At 59.5% G+C, this 14,265-nt stretch overlaps 1 protein-coding gene across 1 annotated transcript in view; it reads left to right on the forward strand.

Moving 5' to 3' along the window:
• The window catches only part of TRIM29 (tripartite motif containing 29), a 28,083-nt gene that overhangs the window by 11,832 nt on the left and 1,986 nt on the right, over positions 1-14,265 (forward strand). The window contains exons 4-8 of the mRNA XM_004712763.2: positions 1,014-1,212; positions 3,269-3,370; positions 5,557-5,649; positions 8,178-8,273; positions 11,208-11,284. Of these exons, the coding sequence (XP_004712820.1) occupies positions 1,014-1,212; positions 3,269-3,370; positions 5,557-5,649; positions 8,178-8,273; positions 11,208-11,284 (567 nt within the window). The remainder of the gene's footprint in view (positions 1-1,013; positions 1,213-3,268; positions 3,371-5,556; positions 5,650-8,177; positions 8,274-11,207; positions 11,285-14,265) is intronic.

Raw genomic sequence — 14,265 nt, forward strand, 5'->3', positions numbered from 1 at the left:
TTCCATCTGCCTATTTACTTCTCCATGCAAGCCATTTCCCTTCCTAGTTTAAAAATAGCACACAACTATAACCTGGTGCTAACCTCAACTGATGTTTCCTAACAGTACTCCAGGCTTAGCAGGAAAGAGGTCGATAATTGATTAGTGATGCCTGCTTTGGATATGTGTGGTGGGGGTGGCATATGAGTGCATATACTTGCTGTCCTTGATCTGGTCTGTATGCCTACTTGTTAGTCCATCTTTCCAACTGCACAAGTGCTTTGGGGACTGCTGTAATGCCGCATGCTCTGTTAGGTGCTGTGGAGAACAGACAAGCATGAGACAACGTCTCTTCCCCTAAGGAGCTGCATTCTATCTGGGAAGATAAGGCATATTACAATTAGAGAACACTATAGAAGAGGGTGTAATTAAGTGACAAAGCATGTGGTTCAGAGGATAAATGTTTGTGGAAGCTCTGAGAAGAGACAGCGGGCTAGATTGATATAAACAGCTTCGAGGAGGAGGTAGAATTTGAACTGGGTTTGAAGGCTGGTTAGGACTTGAAGGAGGGACTCTTCAATGACTGAAAGGCAATGATAAGTGGTAGAGGCAGGACTGGGTGTGGCCAACAAATGTGGACTCACCGCCCAGAGTGGCCAGAGACACCGGGGAAGTCCTTGTGTTTCTCCAGTGCTTTTACCCTGAGAGTAGTCACAGCTGGGCCCCCTCTCCTACCCCTTCATGTGGGAGGAGTGGGGCACCTGGGTTAGGGGTGGGAACCTTGGAACCACAGGGTTATTAATACCATCAAACTCATCAGAGAACAGCTCATGACATTAGCCCAACTCCATCACTTCCCAGAAGAAGAGAAGAATGTTCAATGAGGGCAAGTGGAGCTAGTTAATCACTGACGAAGAACGGGCCCCCGCTCCCAGTGCTGGCTCTCCAGCTGGACCGAGAGAGCGCCTGGCAGGCACGGGCCTCATAGCTCCCAAAGACCCACACAGCTAATGACCTCCTTCGTTTCTTCTTAGGAGTTTGGTGCCTTGATGAGCAATTACTCCCTCCCCCCACCCCTACCCACCTACCATGTTCTGCTGGAGGGGGAGGGCCTGGGGCAGTCGCTGGGCAACTTCAGGGATGACCTGCTCAACGTGTGCATGCGCCATGTGGAGAAGATGTGCAAGGCAGACCTGAGCCGAAACTTCATCGAGAGGAACCACATGGAGAATGGTAAGGCCCCTCGACTTGTGGGTGGGTCCCGGGCCAATTCCATCTGCCTGGTGCCAGGTGGCATCCATGCCAGCCACACACCCCCATCTCCCACTCAAGGCTGCTCTGAACTATGATTCAAGGACTACCGCCCAATCCAGCATGGTGTGGATCACGCAGCCAGTATAGGCCAGAGCCCCGTTGCTTGGAGACTCATGTTGACATGACCTAAGACCTCACCCATGTTTTGAAGGAGGGTTGGCAGATCCCTGTGGCTCTGCTGAGCAGAACTGACCCAGAGGCTGCACTTGGCCTGCTGGGACAGGCTGGGGATGACGGGACACAGCCACTTGGCAACTCATGAGCTCAACTACAGCCAGCTTCTCTCCTGAGTCATGCTGTCCCCAGGGGGGCCGCCTGAATCATCTCGCAGGAAGCCTCCTAACCTGAGAAACGGCCTAGTTAAGTCCCTTTTCACCTGCCAGATCTTGGTCCCTTAGGCCCTGAAGCCTGGGCACTTTCCCCAGGGCCCCACCCAGTGACTGGTCTCTGGCCTAACCCAGGACTCTGTCAACCCTCGAGGAGGCCACCTAGCTAAAGGCCTCTAGTCGTAACCTCCCTCGAGGTCTGTAGCTGCCCATGGCTCTTTGAGGAGGAGAGAGCAATGCTAGTGTTGGGGTCTGGGCTCGGGGGCCTTCTCTGTGCCATGCTGATCGGGATATCACACAGTGTCCCCCATTCAAACACTCCTAAGGACACATGAGCCATGTCCTAGCCAGCCTGAGACTCTAGGAGCCTCCCTGTGTCAATGGCCATGCTGACGCTGGTGGGGTGCCGTGTGCCAGCTGCTGCCCCGATCTTATTCCCCCTGACAGCCCCTCAGGGGAGGAAGGCTGAGGTTCAGACAAGGATCTTTTCCAACCATACTGTTGGTTCCCTACCCTGCCATGCCACCTTCGGACCTTCTCAAGTGAGGAGCTGCTGCTGTCTGTGGAGGTGGTGGGGTGGGGGGCCTATGGTGATCCTGACAGGGGGAGCCCCTCAGGTGAGGGCTGAAGCTGACCCCGGAGGCTAGCCCTGGCTGGGACAGGGTGGCTTATGAACTTCGCAGGGATGTCCCAGCCTCCTGGCTCCCCTCCACCCTATTTCTAGGTCACAGCTGTGCTGGGATGGCTACTGGGCAGGGGTGGACCAGTGGCCCTGTACAAGGTGTGCAGCCAGGCACTGGGTGGGGCACTGTGGATGTCAGCACCCTGCACCTGTGCCTGGGGCTGCTGGGAGGCTCCCTGTGGGCTCTCACTGCTGCCTGCTGTGGGGAGTGTGTTTGGTTGTGGGAGGCTGGGGATGGGCAGACGGTGAGTCACACCTCCACACTGCCATCCTCTCCTTCCCGATACCAGCCCTCCCACCAAGCCAGGGCACCGTGCCGGGCTCAAAGCGTTGGGGGGAGAGAGGCATTTGGTTGGCCACTGAGTGCTTGCAGTGGGTCAGGTCACTGCCAGGCATGAAGGGAGGACAGAGGGAAAGGAAGATGGAGGAGTAAGGAGAAAGGAAGGCTATGAAGGAGGCTGACTGCGGGTGAGGCGGGGTGAGATGGGAGTCTGCTGGTGTCTGAGTCAGTCTTGCCTTCCACACCCCCTCCAGAGCTTGAGCTCCTGCCTGGCCTAGTGCACTGGGTCTCGGAGGCCAAAGCCACAAGTAAAGCCTTGGGCTGCCAGCAGGGCTTGTGACTGAGCCCGGAGCAAGGCACCAGTGCCCACCCCCCAACTCTGCCCTGATTTGTCCAGGCAAGGAGCTCCACTCACTCCTGTCCTGGACCACTGTGTCCTGGACACACTTAAGGAAGGAACAGACGTCAGCCACACCTTGTCACTGCAGCGTGCGGGGCACGTGCTGTTACTCTCCAAGGGTCAGTCTGAGAGAAGGTGACTGGCGCGCTGTAGACCCTCCCCAGAGCTCCGGAGCAGAGTGCATGCTGGGAAAAGCATTCTGTCCCCTGAGGCCAGGAACGTCTGTTCAACCTAGGGAGGCCCGGTGAGTGGCCAGCACCTCCTCACCAAGCCCCTGTCCTTCTCAGGAGGTGACCATCGTTACGTGAACAACTACACCAACAACTATGGGACGGAGTGGAGCACACCAGACACCATGAAGAGATACTCCATGTACCTCACGCCCAAGGGTAAGGGCTACTGACCGGCCGTCCGGGTGCCCTCTTCCTGCCACAGAGGAACTCTTATCCAGTTCCTCCTCAGGAGTTGACCAGGAGCGTCCTGGCAGACGCTGTTTCCAGGTCCAGGGGCTGGCGGTGCCTCCTTCCCATCTCAGACTTGGTGGGTGCCCAGGATGAAGTATGTGCTCGCCCAGCTCCACAGAGGCCTCCCGCTGGGTGCTGACAGTGCCTCCCCTTGCCCCATCCTGCACCTGCCCTGTTTCCTCTAGTGGGTCTTCTCTTACTGGGCTCGCGGGCTTCCGTCTGCTGGCGGCCGGAGCTGTGTTTGGCTGCCACCTCGTCTTTCCAGGGCTTTGAGCCTCCGTAGTTGGGGGCTGTCTCCCCCAACCCATTTCTGGTCCTTAAGGACAGGAGGGCATCTTCTCCTTTCCTGTTTCCTCTCTGCGGTCTCCCTGGGTCTGCAGCCTGTTCCTCGCCGGCCCTGGAGAGCCCCAGCCTGTGCTGTGTTCTGGGGGTGGGGTGGGGGCTGGGGATAATAGACCAGCACTGGCCTGTTCTTGCCCTGTAGTAGCCTGCCACATTCTTTGGCACCAGCAAGAAACTACAACAATGCCTGCACATAAGGGGGGTGCCTGGGCTGGCGCCTGGGCAGTGATGGCAGTGGGGGAGCAGGGGGTGGAGGAAACATGGAGGAAGGCACAAGGGGCTGGGGAGGGGGAGCTGAGACCCTAAGCCCTAAGCACGCGCGGACACACACACACACACCACACACACACAGTGGGAAGGGATTAGAGGGATGAACTCAGCTGAGAAGAACTTCCTGCTGCCCCACCCAGTTTGGAAACTCCCCCTGGGCTCCATGCAGAGCTCTGGGGAAAGAGCCCTGTGCCCACTGGTCCACATTCCTGGTGTGGGCCAGGCCCTAGCCGGCCTGTCCTGCCCAACCCCTGCTGGAGCTCTATCTCTACGGGCGGAGCTCTGTGGCAGGGGACCCACAGAGAGGACTCATCCCTCGTCGCTCCCCTGCCTCACCTTGGCCCAGCCCCTCAGGCCTCCTTCCTCCAAGGACCACCCCCTAAGGTAACATCAGGTCCCCAATGGAACCTGAGAGTGCTGGGGGCTAGATAGCCTTTAGGCTGCCCCCCCAGCACCCCCCCACCTCAGGAACCCCCCAATGCTCGGAGATCTTCCAGCGCCATCACTGTGAGTCAGTCTTTGACTCCTGCAGTTGGAAGAGAACAGGCTCACCTGGTGTTCCCACTGAGCATCGTGGGCGCTGGGGACACAACAGGGGAGGACAGTTGCCTGCTGGCAACTCCCAGGCCTGGGGGAGGCAAGGCCAGGACCAAGAGTCACCCAGTGGGACAGGGAGACCGGGCCATCGTGTGCCCGAGTCTGGGGTGTGGGGGCTGAGCAGTGAGGAGGCCTGAAGGGGACGCAGGTGCCCAGTCCAGGGTGTGGCTGTGGTGGGCGTGGCCTCGAACAGAAGTTGCTGGGCTGAGGGGAACGTCAGGCCGGAGGCTTAGCAGAGGGGCCAGCAGGTGCCGCGGCTCCGTGCACTAGAGTCCAGGCTGTGGGAGTGAGGGTACGGTGGGGAGGGCAGAGATGGTAGAAGGACCAGAGGCACCTGTGGGTGTTGGCACTGTCTGTGGTCGGGAGGGAGAGCGTGACTGTGTGCCATGCAGGCTGTGGGGGTGAACAGCGGCTGCTCTCTTGGCACCTGTAGGGTGCTGTGGTTGTGGCTTGCTCACCCAGCTTCAGACGGCTCACCCTCGTAAGGCTAGGGGTCCACGCTCCTCCCACTGTGGGTTTGAGTGGCCGCTCCTCCCTCAGGAGCCCTGCCCCTGGGTCTCCCCCACACAACGTTCCCCAGAGAGTGGTGGGGCTTTCCCGGTCCAGGGCCCAGTCTCAGCAGGGAGGTCCTTCCGGTGACCATGGAAGTGTGAGCAGTGGCCAGAGCTTACCCAGGACCGCCCGCACACGCTGGTCTTGGGGAGACTCGCAACGGCACCCCTTTCCCTGTGAGCGGTGTCCTGAGGGGGATGCACATCTCAACGGCCACCTTGTTCTCTTCATGGTGGGCCCAGGCTGTGGGGTGGGGAGATGGGCCCGTGTGCAGGCAGGGGGCCTGCGTATCACCCTGGGTGGAGACCTGCCTCCTTTCTGCAATGACAGTTCTGGTGTCGGCCCCACAGGTGGAGTCCGGACAACGTTCCAGCCTTCCTCCCCCAGCCGTCTCTCCAAGGAGACCAATCAGAAGAACTTCAACAATCTCTATGGCACCAAAGGTGGGGGTTGGGCTCAAGACTGGGGGGCCCGTGTGTGTGTGTGTGTGTGTGTGTGTGTGTGTGTGTGTGTGTAGTGGGAGGCCAGGTCTGGGTCCTGATGCCTGGAAGCTGGGATGTGAGAGGAATGTGGAGAAGATCTGGCAGGGTAGGGGAGGTCATGCTTAAAGTAGTATGGGTGTGTGTGTGTGTGTGTGTGTCTGTGTGTCTGTGTGTCTGCCTGCGTGTGAGGCGTGATCCCCAAATGCAAAACTCACTGCCATTTAACTGATTCCAACTCATAGCAACCCTATAGGGCAGATTAGAACTGCATCCCCTCCCACTCCCCCCACCCACCCCAGACTTCTGGAGACAGTGAATCATGATAGGAGTTGAAAGCCTCATCTTTCTCCCAAGGAGCAGCTGCTGGGTTCGAACCGCTTACTTTGGTGGTTAGCAGTTCAATGCATAACCCACTACACCACATTATACCAGAGAAAAAGCCACCCAGGAGCTTTAGCAGCTGTGAGAATTCCCCATGTCCACCTGCTCCTCTGCTCCCCAGAGGACAAGTCAGCATCTGGGCTTGGGTGTGGGGATGTCCCCAGCAGCGTCAGGGCTTACGGGACATCTCCTGATGGGGAACGGTGGACAGTGGCGCAGACAGGACGTGGGGGTGGGGAGGGGAGTGCATGTTGTGCGCCGGGCCATCCCTGGGGATCCAGGCACTGTGGCTGTCCTGGGAGACAAGTGAAGTGGATGGGGAGTCGGCTAATTAGGGAGAGTCCCTACATGTGGGGCCTCCCTCGGCCCAGTGCTCAGGGGAAACTGCGCACAATGACAGGCCCATGGACTCAGTCCATCCCCTGGGCCCCAGGGTGACTGCCTACCGAGTTCACGGAGCAGGTTGCATGGGCCAGAGGCCACAGAGAGCAGGGCAGGTCTGGGGTGAGGGGGAGCCTGGGAGAACTCTATGAGGGCAGCGAGGACCCACGGACACCAGGAGTGCCTGCTGGACAGGGCGAGGCCCAGGCATCTCTGTCCAGATTGGCGGTCAGCTGTCACCATCTTCCAGCCCCTTCTCCACATGTACAGTAGACTGGAGCCCTGCAGGGGCAGGAGCAGGAGGGGCTCACAAGGAGCACTCACTGAGAGAGAGAGAAGGAAGGAGGAATAAATGAAAGAGAGAGGCATGTGGCCTCTCTGACCCTTGGTGGGCTTGCTCTTAGGGCCTCTATGCAGAGCCCCCCCCTTAGGCCTCTGTGGGAGGGGCTGCTGGGGGCAGGGCACTGAGCTGCAAGGTGCTGTGGGAGAGCCCCACCAGAGCTGGGCTTACTGTTCCTGTCTGGGTACCCCTATGGGGGCTTGTGACACTGAGTGATAGGGGCCCAGTGAGGTGTCATGACTATCATCCAGAGACCACCGGAGCCCATCTCTGACACCCGCTCAGCACCACCTTTGCCCCCTACTCTCCTCCCACGGCCTCCTTCTCCTCCAGTCTGAGTGACGCACTTGGCAAACAGACGTCCGTCTGTCTATTCAACTTGGCAAGCATGCCTGCAGTGACCTCAGCTGCTGGTCCCGGTGCTTGGCTGTGCTTGTATCTGTTTGTTGCCTTGTTCATTCATGTACCCACCAACCACATAATGAACACCTCCAAGCTGCTGGGCTCCGTGCCAGCCACGCACTTGAGGCCGGCCCGACGGGCCTGCGTACTGTCCCCAGGAGCCCACAGGGAGGGAGTCAGACGAGCTGCTGAGGGAAGGACAGAGAGCTAAGGGCCTTCAAAAGCCTGTGGACAATGGAAGGGGGAGATAATGGGCTTTTCCCACCAGTGTTTTTGAAGCTCCCTGTACAGACTTGGTGGGGAAATTGCACATAAGCTGAGCCCTGACTGGACCTTCTAAAGTTGGGAGACAAAAAGCCAAACCCCACGAGTGCCATCGGGCCAGTGCCGCCTCGTCGGGACTCCTTATGGAAGCAGAAAGCCCCCTTTTCCCTATGGAGCCTTTGAACTGCCACCCTTGCAGATGGCAGCCCAATATGTCACCATATGCCATCAGGGCTCCCTCAGGTTAGGAGCACAGGTCAATTTCCCCAGGTGCCAAAAGCCCGGGGCAAGAGAGCTCATGTGTCAAAGGGGAAGTCTTCAGTTGGGGAGGCCGGGCTGGGGGTACTTTTGAGTAACTGAGGTGGGCCAGGAGGAGGGAGGACAGAGGGCAGGTGGAGCTGGTGTGGAGGGTGGGGTGGGAGAGCAGGTCATGAAAAGATCCGTGGGCAGTGCCAGGTAGGAGCTCTATGGCTTATTCTGGGCACGGAGAGTCTTTCGGTCGGCGGGGACATGAGGACACTTGATGGGCTGTATAGAAGGACAGCTTGGACGGCAGGAAGGTTTGGGTGGAGGCGTGATGGGGAGGAAAGCCCAGTTAGGGGCTTGGAGTGAGAGCCACATCACAGCCCCACACGGCCCCCTGCCTCCATGCCGGTTGGGGGCGGGCGGGGTAGGTGAGTACCGGTGTCCATGATCCAACACCAGTTCCTGTTCCTGCCAGGTAACTACACCAGCCGGGTCTGGGAGTACTCCTCCACCATCCAGAACTCGGACGATATGCCCACAGTGCAAGGAAATTCCTCTTTCTCCCTGAAAGGTGAGACTCCAGCCCCAGGCCTCTACAGCCCCCACTTTTGCCCTGCCTGACTCCGCTGTCTGAACCAGCACAGGGCTCCTGCGTGGCTGTCCCCATCCCTCCACAAGCTGGTCAGGCGCCACCCCGTTCCCAGTCTCTCGCCTTACAGAGACGCGGGCACCGGTCTGGAGGTTGACCAGGGACTTGGCGGGGGGCCTTGGGGCACCCATTGTCTTCACTGTGAAATAGGGTGGGGCTGCCTTCCTCAGGGCTAGACACTGCCCCACCCTCAAGTTAGTGCCCACACAGAGAGACCCTGGGCTGGTTCCTGATGAGGGTCTACAACCGAGGCCTCAACGGTCCATGCGGGGAGGACACCCAGAGCCTGGCCCCATCCTAGAGCCCCTTGGGGTGCGCTGTTAGAAAACCTTGGCTCTCTCCGGGGAGCCCACCACTATCGGCTGTGGGACCTTCCTGCTGTGAGACACCCAGTAGATTCCTGAAGAGACAGGGTTGCGCAGAGCGCTCTGAGAAAGCCGCACGGGTGACCCCAAATCAGAATCTGACCCGGCCTCCTGCTGAGGTGCTGTGGCCTCCGTCCTGGGGCCATCCGGAGTGGATAGGCTGGAACCAGGCTCCTGGTGAGGCCTAGGCCCCACTCACATCTGTGCCCAAGGGTCCTAGGGGCAGAGTGGATGTGGTGTGCTGGGCAGACCCCAGGTCTCTTGTGGACCCAGGACCCAGGCTCCACCTGGAAAGGTAAGCAACTGCGGGGCAGGGAGGAGTTGAAGACCAGGGCCTGTGCAGCATGTGCACCAACAAGCCAACATCTGGGCAAGGGGGCCAGAGAGGGTAGTGGTCCCAGCCCAAGGGCAGGCGTGAGGAGCGCCGGGGCTTGCCTTGCTCTGGCCTCCAGAGGCTGCCTGCATTCTCTTTGGTCAAGTCTGGACCAAAGCCGCAGCCCTCTCCTCCCCAGATGGCAGGTAGGCCACCTTCCCATGGGATTTGAAACTCTTACGCTTCCAAGTTAGCCCCCTCCAGCCTGTGTAGACTTGTGGCCTCGCCTTGGGGGAGCCCCTGCTCTACACCCCTTGAGGCGTGGGCCAGGAACCCTGCTGGCCACATCCTGAGCTGGCAGGGGCTTTGGGCTAGGGTTCCTGGCAGGGCTGCCCTGTGCACGAGGCAGTGTTGCAGGCAGCCCCGATGAAGGCCGCGCTCTGTGCTGCTAATGGCTCTCTTTCCCGGCAGGCATTGGGAAAACCCCTTATCAGTTCACCACCTTGGGACAGGCCACTTCAGAGTTTTCCAAACAGATGGACGGCAGTGGTCTGTTTAAAAACAATCCTGGTACCTGCCTGTTTCCCAACCCCACCCTCGACCCCCCACCCCCACCCCTATTGTTCTCTGTGACACAGCACAGGTGGGATGTCCTGGTGGGATGTCCTGGTGGGGCTTTCTGCCACTTCTAGGGTGCCCTGGTCCCTCCTCCCCAGAACTCCCTGGCAGAGGGGTGCATGCCCTCACCCACACCCCTAATTCCCCATCCCCATTTTCTGCCTGCTGCCATAGTGGGTCTCCTGGACCACGCCCTGCTCCGACCCCCACCCCTGCCCAGTCCCCTCCTTGGCCCTCCCCTCTCCATGCTTGGTATGGGGCTTTCTTTTTGGGAAGTGAGGGGAGGTCTGCCCCTCCCCCCTCTTCTTCCGGCCTATCGTGCCCTCTCCTTCCAGGGCTGCCTGCCCCCACCACCATGGAGACAGAGACAGATCAGCTGTCTCCTCCCTGCCTTCTTGATAAGCGCCAGCCCCAAGGAGGGCCACCCGAGCTAGTGCATCCCAGGGACGGGCTTCCAGTCCCTGCCAGGAACAGGACCCGAGTCTTGAGCTCCTCTGTGCCCTCACACACTTGCCTTTGCCTGGAGCACCACATCCCCTGTCCCTGTGGCTGGCGTCACCCACACTGCTGGGCGCACGTCGCTCTGTAGGCCACGTGGGTGGGAGCCCTGCACTGCAGGCTGGCGTGTGGGCCAAGACCCTCTGGGCTAAGGGGAGCAGTGGGGAGATAAACACCTGCGCCTGGTGATCCAGCCAGTGGGTACCCCAGGCCCCGGGCTTGCCTCCGCCTTGGTCTGCAGCCACATTGCAGGCAAATGAGTGCCCCTCTCTAGACCCCCATTTCCTGCTGGGAAAGAGAGAGGCAGCAGCTGGACATAGAGCACAACTATGGGTTTGGGGTCCGGGAAACCAAGTTTAAGTCCTCCCTGCTGCTGACTGGCTGAGGAGCCCTGGTAGCGCAGGCTGGCTCTGGGCTGCGATCTGCACGGCCAGCAGTTTGAAATCCCAGTGGCTGTGTGGGACAAAGACGAGGTTTTCGACTCCCATACAGAGTTACTGTGCTGGAAACTCAGAGGGGCGGTTCTGCCCTGTCGTATGGGGTTGCTCCGAGTCAGCACTGACTCAGGCCGCGGGAGGATGAGAGCTTCTAGCTGAGAGAGTGGAGCTGGTCGAGGGCTCAGCGGGCAGACCAGAGCTCTGGGAAATGCCTGGCACCTGTGGGGCCTGGACATGGGGAGCATTGTCCATTCAGCCCGGGTGACCGGGAGAGGGTGCCGTAGTTGGCCTGGGCCCTGGGTGCAAGATGCACAGTGTCTATCTTTAGGTGGGTGGGGCGGTGGAGAAGCCCCACAAAACTGGTGTAGTCCTATTGGCTTGGGGACCACTCCTGCTGCCTGTCCCCACCCTCCTGGCCTACTCCCCTTTCTTCTGTCTGATGCTGCTTCTGCCCTCTGGCCAGCTCCCCTGGGGTCCAGTGGCATCAGCCGCCTGCTGCCGTGGCTGGTCAGGGTGGCTGCATTTGGTAGCTGGACAAGGCTAAGGCTCTGTGGTCATGTGGGGGAAGGAAGCTGGGCTGTCCTGGCTCTGGGACCTGGCCCATCGGCACCTCATATCTCCCCAGGGTACCCCTCCATCATCCGGAGCCAGAGCCCTAAGGCCCAGCCGCAGACCTGGAAGTCAGGCAAGCAGACCCTGCTGGTGAGTGAGTGACTGCAGGACTGCTGGACACAGGCACGGCCATGGACTCAGCCTCTCAGGGGATATAAAGGCCTGTGGGAGGCTGGGTTGTGTGGCAGGGGAAGGAGGCAGCAGTGGCCTGAATCCCTGCAGACAGCAAAGGGTCGTAGAGACCCAGAGCGAAGCACACACTTCCCGGGTCTCCGTTTTGTAACCTGTAGAGTGGGCAGCACTGACTTTTGATTCCGTAGATGCATGCCGGTGAGTGTTGAGGCTCCTTTAAACGACGTTGGTCTCTCTTGGCTCTTGGATTGCAGATGGCTCAGGGACAGGCATCTGAGAAATGGGTCTCACCTTCCCAGGGACACCTGTTCAGCTCTCAGCAGAGAGGCTATTGGGGTGATGGCGTGGGGAGTGGAGGCTGGAGAATGGGACACTGGAAGAGCAGCACAGCTGGGAAGTGTGGCCCTGGGGGCAGGGCCCCCAGCTGGCCGAGGGGACCTGGGTGAGCCAGGGGCAGGGCCCCCAGCTGAACCCTGAGATTGGATGATCTAGGCATCACATGAGTAGGAATCCACTTGACTGGTTGGGGAGTCCCTGGAGGTGCAAACTGATCCAAAGGGTTGGCGGTTCAAGTCCAACCAGAGTCCCCTTAGAAGGAAGAATTGGCAATCTGCTTCTCAAAGGGTTGTAACCGCTGAAAACCTTACGGGCTTTCCCAGGGAGTCAGTGGAATTCAGGGCAGCTAGCTTGGGTTGGGTTAATCCTGCTTAGATCTGACAGGCCTGGCTCCTGCTGAGACGTCAGTGGTCAGGGACTCCCTCCCTTAAGCTGTACCTCAGTATCCCTGAGTGCATCTCCTGAGGACTCACACCAAGCCTGCAGAAGATGCCAACCAGCTGTTCTGGGGTGTGGGTGGTAGTGGGCGCCTGCTGGGCCCAGGCACCGCTCCCCATGTTTGCATGCGGAGCCCAGGGCACGGGAGGGGGTAAGCTCAGGGCCACAGCAGGGCCTTGTAGGTTAATTGGATAGAATCTTTAATTTGCTGGAGATGGGAGCTAAGTGGCGGTGTGTGTAATTTGAAGCTGGGCCCGGGGCATTGCAACAGCAGGGCTGCAAATGTAGATCCGGGGAGAAGAAAGGGTTCTGTGGCTAGCCGCGGTGAGCCCCCTACCACAGACCCCCAAACCCGCCCAGAGCCAACAGAGAAGGTTCTCTACGCCCTGAGACTCAGTGCGGAGAGAAGGAGACAGGGTGTTAGTGTGCAAAGTAGGCTGGCCGGGACGGCAGGATCCCGGGTGCTGGTCCCCCGTGTGCCGGCATGCTGTGTGACCTTGTGCAGGTCATGTGTCTCTCTCTCCCCAGCTATGACATGAGTCAGTTGGCCTGGAAAATCAATTGCCCTTCCAGCTAACTCTCAGGTGCTGTGACTCTGAGCCAGGGAGGGACAGGTCCTGCCGGGTGCCCGGGTGTTGGGTAGAGGGCCCAGGCTCTGTCCCTCCCACCCCTCTGGGCTCTTAGCCAGACAGCACTACTCTCTGCTCTGCGATCTATATTATTGACCTGGATTTCCTGAGAGAGAGGCCTCAGCCATTTCCTGGTGTGTTAACTGCCTGCTGACTGCTCTGGGGTCCAGGCGGGTACCTGGGGTGAGGAGGCTGGTCCCAGGCCATGCTTGCCCCTGAGCAGGTGTTTGACTTTGGCTTTGTCCTTTACCCTCCCAGGGCTGCTTCTCATCATCCTTCATTGATTAGTTAAGCCAAGGTCTGAGTTCAGGAGTCTTGGCCCAGCATTTTATAGCAGCCCCCCCACCCTACCCCCAGCCCTGCTCTGGAACTAGGCTTAGGTGAGGAGGAGTCTGAGTGGAGATTCCAGTTGGAAGTTTGCAGGCAGGCAGATGTGAGGGCAGGCTGTGGATGTGCAGGGTTGGGGGCAGTGGAACCTCAGGGGACAGTCTCTCTGACCCAGCTCTGGACAGAGCTAATTCTTGGGACCCTCAAGGGGCCATGTTTGCCTGGTGGGGCAACAACGCAGATTGACTGCTGCCTGCAGGGCGGGTCTCCCAGGAGCTCTATTAGTGTAGTGGTTTTCAGCTGGGCTGCTGACTGCCAGGTCAGCAGTTCAAAACCACTGGGAGGAGGAAGAGTAACGAGTTACAGTCTCGGAACCCCATGGGGCCACTGGGCGTGGGGATGGACTTGGTGGCCGCGAGAGTTGAGTTGAGAGAGGACGTGGCTGGGGGCCAGGGAGGGACAGCAACATGAAGAATGAGGTCACACGGAGCAGGCTGGGAAAGTCCCTCGGGTCTGTCCCTGGAGGGAGGGAGGGAAGGAGGGAGGGAGCCAGCTGCTGGGTAAATGCCGATGGCAGGGGGGCGGGGGGTGGGGTGGTGGTGTCTGTGTTGGGCTAGGTTGCTGTTGCCTCTGTGCACGCCCTCTGTCCCGGACAAGGATGCAGAGAGGACAAGCAGACAGATGCATGAAGCCAGGACATGGGGTGTGGACTCTGGGGCCGGCCTGCACAGACTGGAAGGCCAGCTCTTCTCTCCCGGCTGGCTGGCCTTGGCAGGGTATCTGACCCAGCTGTGTCTTGGTTGGCTTCTCCTTCAGGAGAAGGATGAGACTTTCTACTCTGTGAAGCTCCAGTCCCAGAAGCCCTCCGGGCAGCGCTGTAGAAAGGCCTGGATGGCCGTGCGTGGTTAGAGTGGGTGGGGGTGTGCTGCACGGGGCGGCTGCTCAGAGTAGACGGGGCCTTGCACACGAAACACTTGGAAGAGGGCTGTGGAGCTCAGCAGGAAGCGTACGGCGCGCTGTAGAAATGAGGCGGTGGTGGGTCCCAGGTAGAATTCAGGCCTTCCAAACGGGAGAGGTGCACATCGGTTCCCAGTCAGTGTGCCAGCCATCCTGTGCCTTTTGACGCCCAGCAGGTGTCAACAGTACTTGCAGATGAAGGTGGACTAAAGGGGAGGCCCGATGACTGACCTTCGACAGCTCAGCCAATGG

The sequence above is a fragment of the Echinops telfairi genome, unplaced genomic scaffold (assembly GCF_000313985.2).
Source record: "Echinops telfairi isolate 266 unplaced genomic scaffold, ASM31398v2 ScPeMD7_7463;HRSCAF=8501, whole genome shotgun sequence".
In the NCBI taxonomy this organism is placed as follows: Eukaryota; Metazoa; Chordata; class Mammalia; order Afrosoricida; family Tenrecidae; genus Echinops; species Echinops telfairi.